The sequence below is a fragment of the Saccoglossus kowalevskii genome, chromosome 5 (genome assembly GCF_978046115.1).
Source record: "Saccoglossus kowalevskii chromosome 5, keSacKowa6.1, whole genome shotgun sequence".
Classification (NCBI taxonomy): Eukaryota; Metazoa; Hemichordata; class Enteropneusta; family Harrimaniidae; genus Saccoglossus; species Saccoglossus kowalevskii.
The window spans coordinates 26,325,913-26,353,257 of NC_140645.1; the positions used below are offsets into that span (position 1 = coordinate 26,325,913).

Here is a 27,345-nt window from a genome sequence, read left to right on the forward strand (position 1 = left end):
AGTTGTAAAAATTTACAGAATGTATAGAGCGATTATATAATTATATATATAATCATGTACAGATCCGGGCTGTCTCAAACTATTTAATTTGTCTGTATTCATCAAAGTACATAATGATAACATGTATACATTGTACAAATCTCCTGGTCTAACTATGTATACAAACACTTCGTTTTATTATGACAATTCAGCATGAAATACGCATCGCGATGGCGCACAATGGCACTGACTTATGATGAATGCCATTACATAATTCAAATTCCACCGAGTGTTTGATTAAATTGAGGTGTCATTGATATACAAATGTCGTCAGACGAGCGACCATCTTTTTTGAGTACCTACTGTGGCGGTTATTGGTGACAAGGTCATTGGCCGGCACTATTGTTTACTAAATTAATCATCATTTACATGTATATTAGTGTCTGAAATTGACAAGAGACAAACATAAAACCAATTTACAGAACCATGCGGATAAATAGACTTTTCAAATGTGGAGTAACGATGGTTTGACTCAGTTCATTCAGTGCTTGATATAGGGTTGAACAACCCCCACTCTTTCACATGCAAATGACATTGCCACTGTGTATGTGTAAGCATTGTGGTTACTAGAAACTTAACATGTATGTTTTTATTAATATATGATATATATATAGTAATATATGACCTTAGTGTCAATTTATTCACTAGGTAATATAAATATTACGACATTAATTCTATTAGACGATTCATTCTCATATACCTTCGAAAAGTATGTCTCAGTGCCGTACATATAAACTCCGAATGGATAGTTCTACAAATCAATCAATTACATGAGATTTAAAAATGTCAACAGCAAAAAAGAAACACAAAAAAACTCAAAAAAGACAGTTAAAATTAGTGTACTCTAAATGAATTGTTCTGTTCGTACAATTTTCACAACATACAAATTAAACGTAAACGTAAATACGGTAATTTGACACCCTTTTTTTAAAGATGCTGCATTTGCTGAGATAATTGTCGGTAATTCGAAATTACACCAATTTTATGCTAGAATTGTCACAACATATAAACAGTGTATTTGCTAAAGCTAGCTTTTTCATGAAATGCAATAATTTAAGAGTAGTTGTTTTCATCAAATGCAAATATATTCGGGTCATCTGCGTAGGATGTATCAGCAATCACTTCACGACGTTAAAAGAAGAGTGAACAATTCGGTATTCATCTTATTCGTTTCAAATGTTCTAGATGAAAAAATGATAGCAAATGATAATCACAATGCTTTAGTTATTGGTTCACATAAATATTAAATATTTAATAAAAATGTCATGTATGTTTCAATCATCATTTAATTCCATGGATATACTATATTTTACCAGTCACAGACACAGAGTGAATTTTTCCCCAATGAAGTAAGGCAAAACAATACTATGCCAATCGACATTTAAAGTGATCAGTAAAGAATGCGTTAAGTTGTTAAATATTCATATTTACCAATGTCGTGGTGTTTATGGTCGCATATGTTGATTGCGTGTCTCTTGTTTCTGGTGAAAGTGGTGTATAATTACTGTCCTCTACAGTGTTCTAGAAAGAAATATAGTGTAAAAATCAAACATTAAACATTAATCATCATGATAGTTCATCCGGAGTATAAGTCAATTCAAAAGCAGTATATCATTTGTGTATTTAAACTGATAAGACATATATTTTATTCTCTATTTGTTAGAGTTTTTATATTTGTACTGTATGAGGACATCACCTGATAATATTTTCTTACCTTATCTGGCTTTAATGTAGGTATTTCATATACATGCACTGCATCTTTAGTCATTGTAGAAATTGTTGTATATTCATTACGTGATTTGCACTGCAACAAAATACAGAATACCTACATGAAATGCTAATTTCTCAAACAATAATCTACTTTAGACAAAGGTCACAGATAAATATTTCTTCCGTTTAAACGTGGTTATTTTTGCTGAAAAATCACGTTATCGGAGAACAATTTGTTTTAGTAACAATCTGAATTTGATAGTGTGATCTAACGAAATGTAAAAATAAGCCAAGAGAATTTCACCTGGTTGATTATTATATTCAAACATAATGTCTATATCCACGCTATGCAACACACAGAAAAACATAGAAAACTCAATTATTTACTCGTCATTATTTAACATAGAACATACCTGTTTAGAATAACTTCGCTTAAGACGTCTATGTATAATAAATGCGACGATATTGCCAGTCACTGAGCAACAAAGAAGAACAGTAAATAATGCCGCCATACCGACACTTACGATACACGAATTCTTGTCAGTTTCTGTAATAATTTACAAATAGTTACTGTCATGTAGTTCATACGTGTCACAATCTATATGCAAATCGTCATATGTATAATGCATCAGCAACGAATATTGACACTGCATATATGTTCCAATGCTGCTACTGATAAATGTACAATACTGTTTATTCACACTCTCAGTGACCAAAGTACAATGGTTTTTAAAAAGCATTATACCATGGCAGCAAATAGAATTACAATAGACAGTCACCTGATCCCGTTGCCTGGATTTCAATATTCGCGTATGATTCTCCAAGTTGACAGCGATAAGTTTTTACACCTTGTGCATCAAATACAGTTAACGTTGTTTTCTGTTCATCACCTTCCACTGGATCAATATCATAGCCTTCATCAGAAGGATTTATTTCTATGTAATCTGAACCGTCCTGTAAAAACCATTCCCAACCCTCGTTATCGGGAAATGGCGGTACTGCATCTGTGTCGCACTCTAACACGACGTCAGACCCTGATTCGATTTTGAGAGGACTCGTTGTGACATGGGTAACTGTGGCTTCATCTGTGGACAAACAGAAAAAAAAACACTAATAATGGATTATTCAGGAAAGAACCACAATGTATGAATGGAACATTAATTTTAATTGAATACAGGCATAAGAAAGAAATTACACTTTAATTGGAAGACAATGAACATATATGGCTAAACGCAATGTCGCTCAAAGCAATAATCGTTTTGGTTGTTTGACAACTTGAATAAAGTACATCGCAAATTAGTTTTAACGATAATTACAGGCAACAACACTATGACAGTTGCCTTTCACCAATTTACGTTACAGAATGACTTCATCGCTAAAGGACACAAGGTGTAATATTGAGAAACCCACACACAATTTAATAAGCAAACAGTGATCAATATTTGATTACCTTTGGCTCCGTTCAACCAAGTGTTCGTCAAAATATATCGTTATAACATGTTTTGAAAGATATGCGTTGTTATGATCTTATTGGAGTGTTTTACATCACGCAATACTTACTAGTCTGATGTGAACATACTGTATACTTGTATACATGGTTTATAGACTATTTGGGTATATGGTGTACTGTATCCAAAAGTGTTTGTAGCTGTACATATTGCCTCTGATGTCACTATAATGTGAACACATTGTATACTTACATGGTTTGTAGACTATTTGGGTATATGGTGTACTAGATCCCATAGTGTTTGTAGCTGTACATAATGCCTCTGATATCACTATAATGTAAAAATATTGTACACTTGCCATTTGATAGGAAGATGGCCACACGGCCCTGTCATGTAGTCCCAAACAGGAAATGACTTCTGTGGCAAAATGCACTATGTGTCAGCACTAGCACTTGCAATTTGCACTTACAAAATAAAAAAAGTCAGGAGAGACAACAGTGACATTCAATGTCCGGAACTGTCGCCTGGCACAAAAACATTTAAAAAAAACAAAAAAACTTACATGGTTTGTAGACTATTTGTGTATATGGTGTACTAGATCCCATAGTGTTTCTTGCTCTACATGTAATCTCTTCTTGGTTATTATTTCCAGTATCTGTAAGTTCCCATGTGTTCTCATATGTAGTACCAGTTTGTCCATCCTCAGCTTCCCATTCATATTGATATGACACTGGATTGGCTGTATCTACACATAGCACATGTATCGTACCATCACTCCATGAAATAACCTCAGTTTCTGAGATTATTGGGATATCTGAAAATATTGGTAATAATTTAAATACAATAAAAGTATTGCCTCTGATGTCACACCCATAGTGTTAGTAGCTGTACATATTGCCTCTGATGTTACTATGATGTGAACACATTGTATACTTACATGGTTTGTAGACTATTTTGTTATATGGTGTACTAAATCCCATAGTGTTTATAGCTGTACATATTGCCTCTGATGTCACTATAATGTGAACACATTGTATACGTACATGGTTTGTAGACTATTTGGGTATATGGTTACTAGATCCCCAAGTGTTTGTAGCTGTACATGTTGCCTCTGATGTTACTACAATGTTAACACATTGTATACTTACATGGTTTGTAGACTATTTGGGTATATGGTGTACTAGATCCCATAGTGTTAGTAGCTGTATATATTGCCTCTGATGTCACTATAATGTGAACACATTGTATACTTACATGGTTTGTAGACTATTTGTGTATATGATGTACTAGATCCCATAGTGTTTGTAGCTGTACATATTGCCTCTGATGTCACTATAATGTGAACACATTGTATACTTACATGGTTTGTAGACTATTTGTGTATATGATGTACTAGATCCCATAGTGTTTGTAGCTGTACATATTGCCTCTGATGTCACTATAATGTGAAGACATTGTATACTTACATGGTTTGTAGACTATTTGTGTATATGATGTACTAGATCCCATAGTGTTTGTAGCTGTACATATTGCCTCTGATGTCACTATAATGTGAACACATTGTATACTTACATGGTTTGTAGACTATTTGTGTATATGATGTACTAGATCCCATAGTGTTTGTAGCTGTACATATTGTCTCTAATGTCACTATAATGTGAACACATTGTATACTTACATGGTTTGTAGACTATTTGGGTATATGGTGTACTAGATCCCATAGTGTTTGTAGCTGTATATATTGCCTCTGATGTCACTATGATGTGAACACATTGTATACTTACATGGTTTGTAGACTATTTGTGTATATGATGTACTAGATCCCATAGTGTTTGTAGCTGTACATATTGCCTCTGATGTTACTATAATGTGAACACATTGCATACTTACATGGTTTGTAGACTATTTGGGTATATGGTGTACTAGATCCCATAGTGTTTGTAGCTGTACATATTGCCTCTGATGTTACTATAATGTGAACACATTGTATACTTACATGGTTTGTAGACTATTTGTGTATATGATGTACTAGATCTTATAGTGTTTGTAGCTGTACATATTGCCTCTGATGTTACTATAATGTGAACACATTGTATACTCACATGGTTTGTAAACTATTTGTGTATATTGTGTACTAAATCCCATAGTGTTTGTAGCTGTACATATTGCCTCTGATGTCACTATAATGTGAACACATTGTATACTTACATGGTTTGTAGACTATTTGTGTATATGGTGTACTAGATCCCATAGTGTTTGTAGCTGTACATATTGTCTCTGATGTCACTATGATGTGAACACATTGTATACTTACATGGTTTGTAGACTATTTGTGTATATGGTGTACTAGATCCCATAGTGTTTGTAGCTGTACATATTGCCTCTGATGTCACTATAATATGAACACATTGTATACTTACATGGTTTGTAGACTATTTGGGTATATGGTGTACTAGATCCCATAGTGTTATTAGCTGTACATATTGCCTCTGATGTCACTATGATGTGAACACATTGTATACTTACATGGTTTGTAGACTATTTGTGTATATGATGTACTAGATCCCATAGTGTTTGTAGCTGTACATTTTGCCTCTGATGTCACTATAATGTGAACACATTGTATACTTACATGGTTTGTAGACTATTTGTGTATATGATGTACTAGATCCCATAGTGTTTGTAGCTGTACATATTGCCTCTGATGTCACTATAACGTGAACACATTGTATACTTACATGGTTTGTAGACTATTTGTGTATATGATGTACTAGATCTTATAGTGTTTGTAGCTGTACATATTGCCTCTGATGTTACTATAATGTGAACACATTGTATACTTACATGGTTTGTAGACTATTTGGGTATATGGTGTACTAGATCCCATAGTGTTTGTAGCTGTACATATTGCCTCTGATGTCACTATAACGTGAACACATTGTATACTTACATGGTTTGTAGACTAATTGTGTATATGGTGTACTAGATCCCACAGTCTTTGTAGCTGTACATATTGTCTCTGATGTCACTATGATGTGAACACATTGTATACTTACATGGTTTGTAGACTGTTTGTGTATATGATGTACTAGATCCTATAGTGTTTGTAGCTGTACATATTGCCTCTGATGTAACTTTAATGTGAACACATTGTATACTTACATTGTTTGTAGGCTATTTGTGTATATGGTGTACTAGATCCCATAGTGCGTGAATCTGTACACATTGCCTCTCATGTCACTATGATGTGAACATATTGTATACTTACATTGTTTGTAGACCATTTGAGTATATGGTGTACTAGATCCTATAGTGTTTGTAGCTGTACATATTGCCACTGATGTCACTATGATGTGAACACATTGTATACTTACATGGTTTGTAGACTATTTGGGTATATGGTGTACTAGATCCCATAGTGTTTGTAGCTGTACATATTGCCTCTGATGTCACTATGATGTGAACACATTGTATACTTACATGGTTTGTAGACTATTTGGGTATATGATGTACTAGATCCCATAGTGTTTGCAGCTGTACATATTGCCTCTGATGTTACAATGATGTGAACACATTGTATACTTACATGGTTTGTAGACTATTTGTGTATATGATGTACTAGATCTTATAGTGTTTGTAGCTGTACATATTGCCTCTGATGTTACTATAATGTGAACACATTGTATACTCACATGGTTTGTAAACTATTTGTGTATATTGTGTACTAGATCCCATAGTGTTTGTAGCTGTATATATTGCCTCTGATGTCACTATAATGGGAACACATTGTATACTTACATGGTTTGTAGACTATTTGTGTATATGGTGTACTAGATCCCATAGTTTTTGTAGCTGTACATATTGTCTCTGATGTCACTATGATGTGAACACATTGTATACTTACATGGTTTGTAGACTATTTGTGTATATGGTGTACTAGATCCCATAGTGTTTGTAGCTGTACATATTGCCTCTGATGTCACTATATTATGAACACATTGTATACTTACATGGTTTGTAGACTATTTGGGTATATGGTGTACTAGATCCCATAGTGTTTGTAGCTGTACATATTGCCTCTGATGTCACTATGATGTGAACACATTGTATACTTACATGGTTTGTAGACTATTTGGGTATATGGTGTACTAGATCCCATAGTGTTTGTAGCTGTATATATTGCCTCTGATGTCACTATGATGTGAACACATTGTATACTTACATGGTTTGTAGACTATTTGTGTATATGATGTAATAGATCCCATAGTGTTTGTAGCTGTACATATTGCCTCTGATGTCACTATAATGTGAACACATTGTATACTTACATGGTTTGTAGACTAATTGTGTATATGATGTACTAGATCTTATAGTGTTTGTAGCTGTACATATTGCCTCTGATGTTACTATAATGTGAACACATTGTATACTTACATGGTTTGTAGACTATTTGGGTATATGGTGTACTAGATCCCATAGTGTTTGTAGCTGTATATATTGCCTCTGATGTCACTATGATATGAACACATTGTATACTTACATGGTTTGTAGACTATTTGTGTAAATGGTGTACTAGATCCCATAGTGTTTGTAGCTGTATATATTGCCTCTGATGTCACTATGATGTGAACACATTGTATACTTACATGGTTTGTAGACTATTTGTGTATATGATGTACTAGATCCCATAGTGTTTGTAGCTGTACATATTGCCTCTGATGTTACTATAATGTGAACACATTGTATACTTACATGGTTTGTAGACTATATGTGTATATGATGTACTAGATCTTATAGTGTTTGTAGCTGTACATATTGCCTCTGATGTTACTATAATGTGAACACATTGTATACTCACATGGTTTGTAAACTATTTGTGTATATTGTGTACTAAATCCCATAGTGTTTGTAGCTGTACATATTGCCTCTGATGTCACTATAATGTGAACACATTGTATACTTACATGGTTTGTAGACTATTTGTGTATATGGTGTACTAGATCCCATAGTGTTTGTAGCTGTACATATTGTCTCTGATGTCACTATGATGTGAACACATTGTATACTTACATGGTTTGTAGACTATTTGTGTATATGGTGTACTAGATCCCATAGTGTTTGTAGCTGTACATATTGCCTCTGATGTCACTATAATGTGAACACATTGTATACTTACATGGTTTGTAGACTATTTGTGTATATGGTGTACTAGATCCCATAGTGTTTGTAGCTGTACATATTGTCTCTGATGTCACTATAATGTGAACACATTGTATACTTACATGGTTTGTAGACTATTTGTGTATATGGTGTACTAGATCCCATAGTGTTTGTAGCTGTACATATTGCCTCTGATGTCACTATAATATGAACACATTGTATACTTACATGGTTTGTAGACTATTTGTGTATATGGTGTACTAGATCCCATAGTGTTTGTAGCTGTACATATTGCCTCTGATGTCACTATAATATGAACACATTGTATACTTACATGGTTTGTAGACTATTTGGGTATATGATGTACTAGATCCCATAGTGTTATTAGCTGTACATATTGCCTCTGATGTCACTATGATGTGAACACATTGTATACTTACATGGTTTGTAGGCTATTTGTGTATATGATGTACTAGATCCCATAGTGTTTGTAGCTGTACATATTGCCTCTGATGTCACTATAATGTGAACACATTGTATACTTACATGGTTTGTAGACTATTTGTGTATAAGATGTACTAGATCCCATAGTGTTTGTAGCTGTACATATTGCCTCTGATGTTACTATAATGTGAACACATTGTATACTTACATGGTTTGTAGACTATTTGGGTATATGGTGTACTAGATCCCATAGTGTTTGTAGCTGTATATATTGCCTCTGATGTTACTATAATGTGAACACATTGTATACTTACATGGTTTGTAGACTATTTGGGTATATGGTGTACTAGATCCCATAGTGTTTGTAGCTGTATATATTGCCTCTGATGTCACTATGATATGAACACATTGTATACTTACATGGTTTGTAGACTATTTGTGTATATGGTGTACTAGATCCCATAATGTTTGTAGCTGTATATATTGCCTCTGATGTCACTATGATGTGAACACATTGTATACTTACATGGTTTGTAGACTATTTGTGTATATGATGTACTAGATCCCATAGTGTTTGTAGCTGTACATATTGCCTCTGATGTTACTATAATGTGAACACATTGTATACTTACATGGTTTGTAGACTATTTGTGTATATGATGTACTAGATCTTATAGTGTTTGTAGCTGTACATATTGCCTCTGATGTTACTATAATGTGAACACATTGTATACTCACATGGTTTGTAAACTATTTGTGTATATTGTGTACTAAATCCCATAGTGTTGTAGCTGTACATATTGCCTCTGATGTCACTATAATGTGAACACATTGTATACTTGCATGGTTTGTAGACTATTTGTGTATATGGTGTACTAGATCCCATAGTGTTTGTAGCTGTACATACTGTCTCTGATGTCACTATGATGTGAACACATTGTATACTTACATGGTTTGTAGACTATTTGTGTATATGGTGTACTAGATCCCATAGTGTTTGTAGCTGTACATATTGCCTCTGATGTCACTATAATATGAACACATTGTATACTTACATGGTTTGTAGACTATTTGGGTATATGGTGTACTAGATCCCATAGTGTTATTAGCTGTACATATTGCCTCTGATGTCACTATGATGTGAACACATTGTATACTTACATGGTTTGTAGACTATTTGTGTATATGATGTACTAGATCCCATAGTGTTTGTAGCTGTACATATTGCCTCTGATGTCACTATAATGTGAACACATTGTATACTTACATGGTTTGTAGACTATTTGTGTATATGATGTACTAGATCCCATAGTGTTTGTAGCTGTACATATTGCCTCTGATGTCACTATAACGTGAACAAATTGTATACTTACATGGTTTGTAGACTATTTGTGTATATGATGTACTAGATCTTATAGTGTTTGTAGCTGTACATATTGCCTCTGATGTTACTATAATGTGAACACATTGTATACTTACATGGTTTGTAGACTATTTGGGTATATGGTGTACTAGATCCCATAGTGTTTGTAGCTGTATATATTGCCTCTGATGTCACTATGATATGAACACATTGTATACTTACATGGTTTGTAGACTATTTTGGTATATGGTGTACTAGATCCCATAGTGTTTGTAGCTGTACATATTGCCTCTGATGTTACTATAATGTGAACACATTGTATACTCACATGGTTTGTAAACTATTTGTGTATATTGTGTACTAAATCCCATAGTGTTTGTAGCTGTACATATTGCCTCTGATGTCACTATAATGTGAACACATTGTATACTTACATGGTTTGTAGACTATTTGTGTATATGGTGTACTAGATCCCACAGTGTTTGTAGCTGTACATATTGTCTCTGATGTCACTATGATGTGAACACATTGTATACTTACATGGTTTGTAGACTATTTGTGTATATGATGTACTAGATCCCATAGTGTTTGTAGCTGTACATATTGCCTCTGATGTCACTATAATGTGAACACATTCTTTACTTACATGGTTTGTAGACTATTTGTGTATATGATGTACTAGATCCCATAGTGTTTGTAGCTGTACATATTGCCTCTGATGTCACTATAATGTGAACACATTGTATACTTACATGGTTTGTAGACTATTTGTGTATATGATGTACTAGATCTTATAGTGTTTGTAGCTGCTGTACATATTGCCTCTGATGTTACTATAATATGAACACATTGTATACTTACATGGTTTGTAGACTATTTGGGTATATGGTGTACTAGATCCCATAGTGTTTGTAGCTGTACATATTGCCTCTGATGTCACTATAATATGAACACATTGTATACTTACATGGTTTGTAGACTATTTGGGTATATGGTGTACTAGATCCCATAGTGTTTGTAGCTGTACATATTGCCTCTGATGTTACTATGATGTGAACACATTGTATACTTACATGGTTTGTAGACTATTTGGGTATATGGTGTACTAGATCCCATAGTGTTTGTAGCTGTATATATTGCCTCTGATGTCACTATGATGTGAACACATTGTATACTTACATGGTTTGTAGACTATTTGTGTATATGATGTACTAGATCACATAGTGTTTGTAGCTGTACATATTGCCTCTCATGTCACTATCATGTGAACACATTGTATACTTACATGGTTTGTAGACTATTTGGGTATATGGTGTACTAGATCCCATAGTGTTTGTAGCTGTACATATTGCCTCTGATGTCACTATGATGTGAACACATTGTATACTTACATGGTTTGTAGACTATTTGGGTATATGGTGTACTAGATCCCATAGTGTTTGTAGCTGTATATATTGCCTCTGATGTCACTATGATGTGAACACATTGTATACTTACATGGTTTGTAGACTATTTGTGTATATGATGTACTAGATCCCATAGTGTTTGCAGCTGTACATATTGCCTCTGATGTTACTATAATGTGAACACATTGTATACTTACATGGTTTGTAGACTATTTGTGTATATGATGTACTAGATCTTATAGTGTTTGTAGCTGTACATATTGCCTCTGATGTTACTATAATGTGAACACATTGTATACTCACATGGTTTGTAAACTATTTGTGTATATGGTGTACTAGATCCCATAGTGTTTGTAGCTGTACATATTGCCTCTGATGTCACTATAATATGAACACATTGTATACTTACATGGTTTGTAGACTATTTGTGTATATGATGTACTAGATCTTATAGTGTTTGTAGCTGTACATATTGCCTCTGATGTTACTATAATGTGAACACATTGTATACTCACATGGTTTGTAAACTATTTGTGTATATTGTGTACTAAATCCCATAGTGTTTGTAGCTGTACATATTGCCTCTGATGTCACTATAATGTGAACACATTGTATACTTACATGGTTTGTAGACTATTTGTGTATATGGTGTACTAGATCCCACAGTGTTTGTAGCTGAACATATTGTCTCTGATGTCACTATGATGTGAACACATTGTATACTTACATGGTTTGTAGACTATTTGTGTATATGATGTACTAGATCCCATAGTGTTTGTAGCTGTACATATTGCCTCTGATGTCACTATAATGTGAACACATTGTATACTTACATGGTTTGTAGACTATTTGTGTATATGATGTACTAGATCCCATAGTGTTTGTAGCTGTACATATTGCCTCTGATGTCACTATAATGTGAAAACATTGTATACTTACATGGTTTGTAGACTATTTGTGTATATGATGTACTAGATTTTATAGTGTTTGTAGCTGCTGTACATATTGCCTCTGATGTCACTATAATATGAACACATTGTATACTTACATGGTTTGTAGACTATTTGGGTATATGGTGTACTAGATCCCATAGTGTTTGTAGCTGTACATATTGCCTCTGATGTCACTATGATGTGAACACATTGTATACTTACATGGTTTGTAGACTATTTGGGTATATGGTGTACTAGATCCCATAGTGTTTGTAGCTGTATATATTGCCTCTGATGTCACTATGATGTGAACACATTGTATACTTACATGGTTTGTAGACTATTTGTGTATATGATGTACTAGATCACATAGTGTTTGTAGCTGTACATATTGCCTCTCATGTCACTATCATGTGAACACATTGTATACTTACATGGTTTGTAGACTATTTGGGTATATGGTGTACTAGATCCCATAGTGTTTGTAGCTGTACATATTGCCTCTGATGTCACTATGATGTGAACACATTGTATACTTACATGATTTGTAGACTATTTGGGTATATGGTGTACTAGATCCCATAGTGTTTGTAGCTGTATATATTGCCTCTGATGTCACTATGATGTGAACACATTGTATACTTACATGGTTTGTAGACTATTTGTGTATATGATGTACTAGATCCCATAGTGTTTGCAGCTGTACATATTGCCTCTGATGTTACTATAATGTGAACACATTGTATACTTACATGGTTTGTAGACTATTTGGGTATATGGTGTACTAGATCTTATAGTGTTTGTAGCTGTACATATTGCCTCTGATGTTACTATAATGTGAACACATTGTATACTCACATGGTTTGTAAACTATTTGTGTATATGGTGTACTAGATCCCATAGTGTTTGTAGCTGTACATATTGCCTCTGATGTCACTATAATATGAACACATTGTATACTTACATGGTTTGTAGACTATTTGTGTATATGATGTACTAGATCTTATAGTGTTTGTAGCTGTACATATTGCCTCTGATGTTACTATAATGTGAACACATTGTATACTCACATGGTTTGTAAACTATTTGTGTATATTGTGTACTAGATCCCATAGTGTTTGTAGCTGTATATATTGCCTCTGATGTCACTATAATGGGAACACATTGTATACTTACATGGTTTGTAGACTATTTGTGTATATGGTGTACTAGATCCCATAGTTTTTGTAGCTGTACATATTGTCTCTGATGTCACTATGATGTGAACACATTGTATACTTACATGGTTTGTAGACTATTTGTGTATATGGTGTACTAGATCCCATAGTGTTTGTAGCTGTACATATTGCCTCTGATGTCACTATATTATGAACACATTGTATACTTACATGGTTTGTAGACTATTTGGGTATATGGTGTACTAGATCCCATAGTGTTTGTAGCTGTACATATTGCCTCTGATGTCACTATGATGTGAACACATTGTATACTTACATGGTTTGTAGACTATTTGGGTATATGGTGTACTAGATCCCATAGTGTTTGTAGCTGTATATATTGCCTCTGATGTCACTATGATGTGAACACATTGTATACTTACATGGTTTGTAGACTATTTGTGTATATGATGTAATAGATCCCATAGTGTTTGTAGCTGTACATATTGCCTCTGATGTTACTATAATGTGAACACATTGTATACTTACATGGTTTGTAGACTATTTGGGTATATGGTGTACTAGATCCCATAGTGTTTGTAGCTGTATATATTGCCTCTGATGTCACTATGATATGAACACATTGTATACTTACATGGTTTGTAGACTATTTGTGTAAATGGTGTACTAGATCCCATAGTGTTTGTAGCTGTATATATTGCCTCTGATGTCACTATGATGTGAACACATTGTATACTTACATGGTTTGTAGACTATTTGTGTATATGATGTACTAGATCCCATAGTGTTTGTAGCTGTACATATTGCCTCTGATGTTACTATAATGTGAACACATTGTATACTTACATGGTTTGTAGACTATATGTGTATATGATGTACTAGATCTTATAGTGTTTGTAGCTGTACATATTGCCTCTGATGTTACTATAATGTGAACACATTGTATACTCACATGGTTTGTAAACTATTTGTGTATATTGTGTACTAAATCCCATAGTGTTTGTAGCTGTACATATTGCCTCTGATGTCACTATAATGTGAACACATTGTATACTTACATGGTTTGTAGACTATTTGTGTATATGGTGTACTAGATCCCATAGTGTTTGTAGCTGTACATATTGTCTCTGATGTCACTATGATGTGAACACATTGTATACTTACATGGTTTGTAGACTATTTGTGTATATGGTGTACTAGATCCCATAGTGTTTGTAGCTGTACATATTGCCTCTGATGTCACTATAATGTGAACACATTGTATACTTACATGGTTTGTAGACTATTTGTGTATATGGTGTACTAGATCCCATAGTGTTTGTAGCTGTACATATTGTCTCTGATGTCACTATAATGTGAACACATTGTATACTTACATGGTTTGTAGACTATTTGTGTATATGGTGTACTAGATCCCATAGTGTTTGTAGCTGTACATATTGTCTCTGATGTCACTATGATGTGAACACATTGTATACTTACATGGTTTGTAGACTATTTGTGTATATGGTGTACTAGATCCCATAGTGTTTGTAGCTGTACATATTGCCTCTGATGTCACTATATTATGAACACATTGTATACTTACATGGTTTGTAGACTATTTGGGTATATGGTGTACTAGATCCCATAGTGTTTGTAGCTGTACATATTGCCTCTGATGTCACTATGATGTGAACACATTGTATACTTACATGGTTTGTAGACTATTTGGGTATATGGTGTACTAGATCCCATAGTGTTTGTAGCTGTATATATTGCCTCTGATGTCACTATGATGTGAACACATTGTATACTTACATGGTTTGTAGACTATTTGTGTATATGATGTAATAGATCCCATAGTGTTTGTAGCTGTACATATTGCCTCTGATGTTACTATAATGTGAACACATTGTATACTTACATGGTTTGTAGACTATTTGGGTATATGGTGTACTAGATCCCATAGTGTTTGTAGCTGTATATATTGCCTCTGATGTCACTATGATATGAACACATTGTATACTTACATGGTTTGTAGACTATTTGTGTAAATGGTGTACTAGATCCCATAGTGTTTGTAGCTGTATATATTGCCTCTGATGTCACTATGATGTGAACACATTGTATACTTACATGGTTTGTAGACTATTTGTGTATATGATGTACTAGATCCCATAGTGTTTGTAGCTGTACATATTGCCTCTGATGTTACTATAATGTGAACACATTGTATACTTACATGGTTTGTAGACTATATGTGTATATGATGTACTAGATCTTATAGTGTTTGTAGCTGTACATATTGCCTCTGATGTTACTATAATGTGAACACATTGTATACTCACATGGTTTGTAAACTATTTGTGTATATTGTGTACTAAATCCCATAGTGTTTGTAGCTGTACATATTGCCTCTGATGTCACTATAATGTGAACACATTGTATACTTACATGGTTTGTAGACTATTTGTGTATATGGTGTACTAGATCCCATAGTGTTTGTAGCTGTACATATTGTCTCTGATGTCACTATGATGTGAACACATTGTATACTTACATGGTTTGTAGACTATTTGTGTATATGGTGTACTAGATCCCATAGTGTTTGTAGCTGTACATATTGCCTCTGATGTCACTATAATGTGAACACATTGTATACTTACATGGTTTGTAGACTATTTGTGTATATGGTGTACTAGATCCCATAGTGTTTGTAGCTGTACATATTGTCTCTGATGTCACTATAATGTGAACACATTGTATACTTACATGGTTTGTAGACTATTTGTGTATATGGTGTACTAGATCCCATAGTGTTTGTAGCTGTACATATTGCCTCTGATGTCACTATAATATGAACACATTGTATACTTACATGGTTTGTAGACTATTTGTGTATATGGTGTACTAGATCCCATAGTGTTTGTAGCTGTACATATTGCCTCTGATGTCACTATAATATGAACACATTGTATACTTACATGGTTTGTAGACTATTTGGGTATATGATGTACTAGATCCCATAGTGTTATTAGCTGTACATATTGCCTCTGATGTCACTATGATGTGAACACATTGTATACTTACATGGTTTGTAGGCTATTTGTGTATATGATGTACTAGATCCCATAGTGTTTGTAGCTGTACATATTGCCTCTGATGTCACTATAATGTGAACACATTGTATACTTACATGGTTTGTAGACTATTTGTGTATAAGATGTACTAGATCCCATAGTGTTTGTAGCTGTACATATTGCCTCTGATGTTACTATAATGTGAACACATTGTATACTTACATGGTTTGTAGACTATTTGGGTATATGGTGTACTAGATCCCATAGTGTTTGTAGCTGTATATATTGCCTCTGATGTCACTATAATGTGAACACATTGTATACTTACATGGTTTGTAGACTAATTGTGTATATGATGTACTAGATCCCATAGTGTTTGTAGCTGTACATATTGCCTCTGATGTTACTATAATGTGAACACATTGTATACTTACATGGTTTGTAGACTATTTGTGTATATGATGTACTAGATCTTATAGTGTTTGTAGCTGTACATATTGCCTCTGATGTTACTATAATGTGAACACATTGTATACTCACATGGTTTGTAAACTATTTGTGTATATTGTGTACTAAATCCCATAGTGTTGTAGCTGTACATATTGCCTCTGATGTCACTATAATGTGAACACATTGTATACTTGCATGGTTTGTAGACTATTTGTGTATATGGTGTACTAGATCCCATAGTGTTTGTAGCTGTACATACTGTCTCTGATGTCACTATGATGTGAACACATTGTATACTTACATGGTTTGTAGACTATTTGTGTATATGGTGTACTAGATCCCATAGTGTTTGTAGCTGTACATATTGCCTCTGATGTCACTATAATATGAACACATTGTATACTTACATGGTTTGTAGACTATTTGGGTATATGGTGTACTAGATCCCATAGTGTTATTAGCTGTACATATTGCCTCTGATGTCACTATGATGTGAACACATTGTATACTTACATGGTTTGTAGACTATTTGTGTATATGATGTACTAGATCCCATAGTGTTTGTAGCTGTACATATTGCCTCTGATGTCACTATAATGTGAACACATTGTATACTTACATGGTTTGTAGACTATTTGTGTATATGATGTACTAGATCCCATAGTGTTTGTAGCTGTACATATTGCCTCTGATGTCACTATAACGTGAACAAATTGTATACTTACATGGTTTGTAGACTATTTGTGTATATGATGTACTAGATCTTATAGTGTTTGTAGCTGTACATATTGCCTCTGATGTTACTATAATGTGAACACATTGTATACTTACATGGTTTGTAGACTATTTGGGTATATGGTGTACTAGATCCCATAGTGTTTGTAGCTGTATATATTGCCTCTGATGTCACTATGATATGAACACATTGTATACTTACATGGTTTGTAGACTATTTTGGTATATGGTGTACTAGATCCCATAGTGTTTGTAGCTGTACATATTGCCTCTGATGTTACTATAATGTGAACACATTGTATACTCACATGGTTTGTAAACTATTTGTGTATATTGTGTACTAAATCCCATAGTGTTTGTAGCTGTACATATTGCCTCTGATGTCACTATAATGTGAACACATTGTATACTTACATGGTTTGTAGACTATTTGTGTATATGGTGTACTAGATCCCATAGTGTTTGTAGCTGTACATATTGCCTCTGATGTTACTATAATGTGAACACATTGTATACTTACATGGTTTGTAGACTATTTGGGTATATGGTGTACTAGATCCCATAGTGTTTGTAGCTGTATATATTGCCTCTGATGTCACTATGATATGAACACATTGTATACTTACATGGTTTGTAGACTATTTGTGTAAATGGTGTACTAGATCCCATAGTGTTTGTAGCTGTATATATTGCCTCTGATGTCACTATGATGTGAACACATTGTATACTTACATGGTTTGTAGACTATTTGTGTATATGATGTACTAGATCCCATAGTGTTTGTAGCTGTACATATTGCCTCTGATGTTACTATAATGTGAACACATTGTATACTTACATGGTTTGTAGACTATATGTGTATATGATGTACTAGATCTTATAGTGTTTGTAGCTGTACATATTGCCTCTGATGTTACTATAATGTGAACACATTGTATACTCACATGGTTTGTAAACTATTTGTGTATATTGTGTACTAAATCCCATAGTGTTTGTAGCTGTACATATTGCCTCTGATGTCACTATAATGTGAACACATTGTATACTTACATGGTTTGTAGACTATTTGTGTATATGGTGTACTAGATCCCATAGTGTTTGTAGCTGTACATATTGTCTCTGATGTCACTATGATGTGAACACATTGTATACTTACATGGTTTGTAGACTATTTGTGTATATGGTGTACTAGATCCCATAGTGTTTGTAGCTGTACATATTGCCTCTGATGTCACTATAATGTGAACACATTGTATACTTACATGGTTTGTAGACTATTTGTGTATATGGTGTACTAGATCCCATAGTGTTTGTAGCTGTACATATTGTCTCTGATGTCACTATAATGTGAACACATTGTATACTTACATGGTTTGTAGACTATTTGTGTATATGGTGTACTAGATCCCATAGTGTTTGTAGCTGTACATATTGTCTCTGATGTCACTATGATGTGAACACATTGTATACTTACATGGTTTGTAGACTATTTGTGTATATGGTGTACTAGATCCCATAGTGTTTGTAGCTGTACATATTGCCTCTGATGTCACTATATTATGAACACATTGTATACTTACATGGTTTGTAGACTATTTGGGTATATGGTGTACTAGATCCCATAGTGTTTGTAGCTGTACATATTGCCTCTGATGTCACTATGATGTGAACACATTGTATACTTACATGGTTTGTAGACTATTTGGGTATATGGTGTACTAGATCCCATAGTGTTTGTAGCTGTATATATTGCCTCTGATGTCACTATGATGTGAACACATTGTATACTTACATGGTTTGTAGACTATTTGTGTATATGATGTAATAGATCCCATAGTGTTTGTAGCTGTACATATTGCCTCTGATGTTACTATAATGTGAACACATTGTATACTTACATGGTTTGTAGACTATTTGGGTATATGGTGTACTAGATCCCATAGTGTTTGTAGCTGTATATATTGCCTCTGATGTCACTATGATATGAACACATTGTATACTTACATGGTTTGTAGACTATTTGTGTAAATGGTGTACTAGATCCCATAGTGTTTGTAGCTGTATATATTGCCTCTGATGTCACTATGATGTGAACACATTGTATACTTACATGGTTTGTAGACTATTTGTGTATATGATGTACTAGATCCCATAGTGTTTGTAGCTGTACATATTGCCTCTGATGTTACTATAATGTGAACACATTGTATACTTACATGGTTTGTAGACTATATGTGTATATGATGTACTAGATCTTATAGTGTTTGTAGCTGTACATATTGCCTCTGATGTTACTATAATGTGAACACATTGTATACTCACATGGTTTGTAAACTATTTGTGTATATTGTGTACTAAATCCCATAGTGTTTGTAGCTGTACATATTGCCTCTGATGTCACTATAATGTGAACACATTGTATACTTACATGGTTTGTAGACTATTTGTGTATATGGTGTACTAGATCCCATAGTGTTTGTAGCTGTACATATTGTCTCTGATGTCACTATGATGTGAACACATTGTATACTTACATGGTTTGTAGACTATTTGTGTATATGGTGTACTAGATCCCATAGTGTTTGTAGCTGTACATATTGCCTCTGATGTCACTATAATGTGAACACATTGTATACTTACATGGTTTGTAGACTATTTGTGTATATGGTGTACTAGATCCCATAGTGTTTGTAGCTGTACATATTGTCTCTGATGTCACTATAATGTGAACACATTGTATACTTACATGGTTTGTAGACTATTTGTGTATATGGTGTACTAGATCCCATAGTGTTTGTAGCTGTACATATTGCCTCTGATGTCACTATAATATGAACACATTGTATACTTACATGGTTTGTAGACTATTTGTGTATATGGTGTACTAGATCCCATAGTGTTTGTAGCTGTACATATTGCCTCTGATGTCACTATAATATGAACACATTGTATACTTACATGGTTTGTAGACTATTTGGGTATATGATGTACTAGATCCCATAGTGTTATTAGCTGTACATATTGCCTCTGATGTCACTATGATGTGAACACATTGTATACTTACATGGTTTGTAGGCTATTTGTGTATATGATGTACTAGATCCCATAGTGTTTGTAGCTGTACATATTGCCTCTGATGTCACTATAATGTGAACACATTGTATACTTACATGGTTTGTAGACTATTTGTGTATAAGATGTACTAGATCCCATAGTGTTTGTAGCTGTACATATTGCCTCTGATGTTACTATAATGTGAACACATTGTATACTTACATGGTTTGTAGACTATTTGGGTATATGGTGTACTAGATCCCATAGTGTTTGTAGCTGTATATATTGCCTCTGATGTCACTATAATGTGAACACATTGTATACTTACATGGTTTGTAGACTAATTGTGTATATGATGTACTAGATCCCATAGTGTTTGTAGCTGTACATATTGCCTCTGATGTTACTATAATGTGAACACATTGTATACTTACATGGTTTGTAGACTATTTGTGTATATGATGTACTAGATCTTATAGTGTTTGTAGCTGTACATATTGCCTCTGATGTTACTATAATGTGAACACATTGTATACTCACATGGTTTGTAAACTATTTGTGTATATTGTGTACTAAATCCCATAGTGTTGTAGCTGTACATATTGCCTCTGATGTCACTATAATGTGAACACATTGTATACTTGCATGGTTTGTAGACTATTTGTGTATATGGTGTACTAGATCCCATAGTGTTTGTAGCTGTACATACTGTCTCTGATGTCACTATGATGTGAACACATTGTATACTTACATGGTTTGTAGACTATTTGTGTATATGGTGTACTAGATCCCATAGTGTTTGTAGCTGTACATATTGCCTCTGATGTCACTATAATATGAACACATTGTATACTTACATGGTTTGTAGACTATTTGGGTATATGGTGTACTAGATCCCATAGTGTTATTAGCTGTACATATTGCCTCTGATGTCACTATGATGTGAACACATTGTATACTTACATGGTTTGTAGACTATTTGTGTATATGATGTACTAGATCCCATAGTGTTTGTAGCTGTACATATTGCCTCTGATGTCACTATAATGTGAACACATTGTATACTTACATGGTTTGTAGACTATTTGTGTATATGATGTACTAGATCCCATAGTGTTTGTAGCTGTACATATTGCCTCTGATGTCACTATAACGTGAACAAATTGTATACTTACATGGTTTGTAGACTATTTGTGTATATGATGTACTAGATCTTATAGTGTTTGTAGCTGTACATATTGCCTCTGATGTTACTATAATGTGAACACATTGTATACTTACATGGTTTGTAGACTATTTGGGTATATGGTGTACTAGATCCCATAGTGTTTGTAGCTGTATATATTGCCTCTGATGTCACTATGATATGAACACATTGTATACTTACATGGTTTGTAGACTATTTTGGTATATGGTGTACTAGATCCCATAGTGTTTGTAGCTGTACATATTGCCTCTGATGTTACTATAATGTGAACACATTGTATACTCACATGGTTTGTAAACTATTTGTGTATATTGTGTACTAAATCCCATAGTGTTTGTAGCTGTACATATTGCCTCTGATGTCACTATAATGTGAACACATTGTATACTTACATGGTTTGTAGACTATTTGTGTATATGGTGTACTAGATCCCACAGTGTTTGTAGCTGTACATATTGTCTCTGATGTCACTATGATGTGAACACATTGTATACTTACATGGTTTGTAGACTATTTGTGTATATGATGTACTAGATCCCATAGTGTTTGTAGCTGTACATATTGCCTCTGATGTCACTATAATGTGAACACATTCTTTACTTACATGGTTTGTAGACTATTTGTGTATATGATGTACTAGATCCCATAGTGTTTGTAGCTGTACATATTGCCTCTGATGTCACTATAATGTGAACACATTGTATACTTACATGGTTTGTAGACTATTTGTGTATATGATGTACTAGATCTTATAGTGTTTGTAGCTGCTGTACATATTGCCTCTGATGTTACTATAATATGAACACATTGTATACTTACATGGTTTGTAGACTATTTGGGTATATGGTGTACTAGATCCCATAGTGTTTGTAGCTGTACATATTGCCTCTGATGTCACTATAATATGAACACATTGTATACTTACATGGTTTGTAGACTATTTGGGTATATGGTGTACTAGATCCCATAGTGTTTGTAGCTGTACATATTGCCTCTGATGTCACTATGATGTGAACACATTGTATACTTACATGGTTTGTAGACTATTTGGGTATATGGTGTACTAGATCCCATAGTGTTTGTAGCTGTATATATTGCCTCTGATGTCACTATGATGTGAACACATTGTATACTTACATGGTTTGTAGACTATTTGTGTATATGATGTACTAGATCCCATAGTGTTTGTAGCTGTACATACTGTCTCTGATGTCACTATGATGTGAACACATTGTATACTTACATGGTTTGTAGACTATTTGTGTATATGGTGTACTAGATCCCATAGTGTTTGTAGCTGTACATATTGCCTCTGATGTCACTATAATATGAACACATTGTATACTTACATGGTTTGTAGACTATTTGGGTATATGGTGTACTAGATCCCATAGTGTTATTAGCTGTACATATTGCCTCTGATGTCACTATGATGTGAACACATTGTATACTTACATGGTTTGTAGACTATTTGTGTATATGATGTACTAGATCCCATAGTGTTTGTAGCTGTACATATTGCCTCTGATGTCACTATAATGTGAACACATTGTATACTTACATGGTTTGTAGACTATTTGTGTATATGATGTACTAGATCCCATAGTGTTTGTAGCTGTACATATTGCCTCTGATGTCACTATAACGTGAACAAATTGTATACTTACATGGTTTGTAGACTATTTGTGTATATGATGTACTAGATCTTATAGTGTTTGTAGCTGTACATATTGCCTCTGATGTTACTATAATGTGAACACATTGTATACTTACATGGTTTGTAGACTATTTGGGTATATGGTGTACTAGATCCCATAGTGTTTGTAGCTGTATATATTGCCTCTGATGTCACTATGATATGAACACATTGTATACTTACATGGTTTGTAGACTATTTTGGTATATGGTGTACTAGATCCCATAGTGTTTGTAGCTGTACATATTGCCTCTGATGTTACTATAATGTGAACACATTGTATACTCACATGGTTTGTAAACTATTTGTGTATATTGTGTACTAAATCCCATAGTGTTTGTAGCTGTACATATTGCCTCTGATGTCACTATAATGTGAACACATTGTATACTTACATGGTTTGTAGACTATTTGTGTATATGGTGTACTAGATCCCACAGTGTTTGTAGCTGTACATATTGTCTCTGATGTCACTATGATGTGAACACATTGTATACTTACATGGTTTGTAGACTATTTGTGTATATGATGTACTAGATCCCATAGTGTTTGTAGCTGTACATATTGCCTCTGATGTCACTATAATGTGAACACATTCTTTACTTACATGGTTTGTAGACTATTTGTGTATATGATGTACTAGATCCCATAGTGTTTGTAGCTGTACATATTGCCTCTGATGTCACTATAATGTGAACACATTGTATACTTACATGGTTTGTAGACTATTTGTGTATATGATGTACTAGATCTTATAGTGTTTGTAGCTGCTGTACATATTGCCTCTGATGTTACTATAATATGAACACATTGTATACTTACATGGTTTGTAGACTATTTGGGTATATGGTGTACTAGATCCCATAGTGTTTGTAGCTGTACATATTGCCTCTGATGTTACTATAATATGAACACATTGTATACTTACATGGTTTGTAGACTATTTGGGTATATGGTGTACTAGATCCCATAGTGTTTGTAGCTGTACATATTGCCTCTGATGTCACTATGATGTGAACACATTGTATACTTACATGGTTTGTAGACTATTTGGGTATATGGTGTACTAGATCCCATAGTGTTTGTAGCTGTATATATTGCCTCTGATGTCACTATGATGTGAACACATTGTATACTTACATGGTTTGTAGACTATTTGTGTATATGATGTACTAGATCACATAGTGTTTGTAGCTGTACATATTGCCTCTCATGTCACTATCATGTGAACACATTGTATACTTACATGGTTTGTAGACTATTTGGGTATATGGTGTACTAGATCCCATAGTGTTTGTAGCTGTACATATTGCCTCTGATGTCACTATGATGTGAACACATTGTATACTTACATGGTTTGTAGACTATTTGGGTATATGGTGTACTAGATCCCATAGTGTTTGTAGCTGTATATATTGCCTCTGATGTCACTATGATGTGAACACATTGTATACTTACATGGTTTGTAGACTATTTGTGTATATGATGTACTAGATCCCATAGTGTTTGCAGCTGTACATATTGCCTCTGATGTTACTATAATGTGAACACATTGTATACTTACATGGTTTGTAGACTATTTGTGTATATGATGTACTAGATCTTATAGTGTTTGTAGCTGTACATATTGCCTCTGATGTTACTATAATGTGAACACATTGTATACTCACATGGTTTGTAAACTATTTGTGTATATGGTGTACTAGATCCCATAGTGTTTGTAGCTGTACATATTGCCTCTGATGTCACTATAATATGAACACATTGTATACTTACATGGTTTGTAGACTATTTGTGTATATGATGTACTAGATCTTATAGTGTTTGTAGCTGTACATATTGCCTCTGATGTTACTATAATGTGAACACATTGTATACTCACATGGTTTGTAAACTATTTGTGTATATTGTGTACTAAATCCCATAGTGTTTGTAGCTGTACATATTGCCTCTGATGTCACTATAATGTGAACACATTGTATACTTACATGGTTTGTAGACTATTTGTGTATATGGTGTACTAGATCCCACAGTGTTTGTAGCTGAACATATTGTCTCTGATGTCACTATGATGTGAACACATTGTATACTTACATGGTTTGTAGACTATTTGTGTATATGATGTACTAGATCCCATAGTGTTTGTAGCTGTACATATTGCCTCTGATGTCACTATAATGTGAACACATTGTATACTTACATGGTTTGTAGACTATTTGTGTATATGATGTACTAGATCCCATAGTGTTTGTAGCTGTACATATTGCCTCTGATGTCACTATAATGTGAAAACATTGTATACTTACATGGTTTGTAGACTATTTGTGTATATGATGTACTAGATTTTATAGTGTTTGTAGCTGCTGTACATATTGCCTCTGATGTCACTATAATATGAACACATTGTATACTTACATGGTTTGTAGACTATTTGGGTATATGGTGTACTAGATCCCATAGTGTTTGTAGCTGTACATATTGCCTCTGATGTCACTATGATGTGAACACATTGTATACTTACATGGTTTGTAGACTATTTGGGTATATGGTGTACTAGATCCCATAGTGTTTGTAGCTGTATATATTGCCTCTGATGTCACTATGATGTGAACACATTGTATACTTACATGGTTTGTAGACTATTTGTGTATATGATGTACTAGATCACATAGTGTTTGTAGCTGTACATATTGCCTCTCATGTCACTATCATGTGAACACATTGTATACTAACATGGTTTGTAGACTATTTGGGTATATGGTGTACTAGATCCCATAGTGTTTGTAGCTGTACATATTGCCTCTGATGTCACTATGATGTGAACACATTGTATACTTACATGATTTGTAGACTATTTGGGTATATGGTGTACTAGATCCCATAGTGTTTGTAGCTGTATATATTGCCTCTGATGTCACTATGATGTGAACACATTGTATACTTACATGGTTTGTAGACTATTTGTGTATATGATGTACTAGATCCCATAGTGTTTGCAGCTGTACATATTGCCTCTGATGTTACTATAATGTGAACACATTGTATACTTACATGGTTTGTAGACTATTTGGGTATATGGTGTACTAGATCTTATAGTGTTTGTAGCTGTACATATTGCCTCTGATGTTACTATAATGTGAACACATTGTATACTCACATGGTTTGTAAACTATTTGTGTATATGGTGTACTAGATCCCATAGTGTTTGTAGCTGTACATATTGCCTCTGATGTCACTATAATATGAACACATTGTATACTTACATGGTTTGTAGACTATTTGTGTATATGATGTACTAGATCTTATAGTGTTTGTAGCTGTACATATTGCCTCTGATGTTACTATAATGTGAACACATTGTATACTCACATGGTTTGTAAACTATTTGTGTATATTGTGTACTAAATCCCATAGTGTTTGTAGCTGTACATATTGCCTCTGATGTCACTATAATGTGAACA

The 27,345-nt window shown here is 34.0% G+C and overlaps 1 protein-coding gene across 1 annotated transcript in view; it reads right to left on the reverse strand.

Annotated features, from left to right (window-relative positions):
• Positions 1-650: 650 nt before the first annotated feature.
• Positions 651-27,345, reverse strand: part of LOC146745951 (uncharacterized) — a 76,813-nt gene continuing 50,118 nt past the window's right edge. The window contains exons 2-7 of the mRNA XM_085498842.1: positions 3,820-4,011; positions 2,529-2,834; positions 2,163-2,296; positions 1,754-1,843; positions 1,471-1,560; positions 651-1,220 (exon numbers count right to left, since the gene is read on the reverse strand). Coding sequence (XP_085354968.1) covers positions 1,212-1,220; positions 1,471-1,560; positions 1,754-1,843; positions 2,163-2,296; positions 2,529-2,834; positions 3,820-4,011 — 821 coding nt within the window. The 3' untranslated portion in view covers positions 651-1,211. The remainder of the gene's footprint in view (positions 1,221-1,470; positions 1,561-1,753; positions 1,844-2,162; positions 2,297-2,528; positions 2,835-3,819; positions 4,012-27,345) is intronic.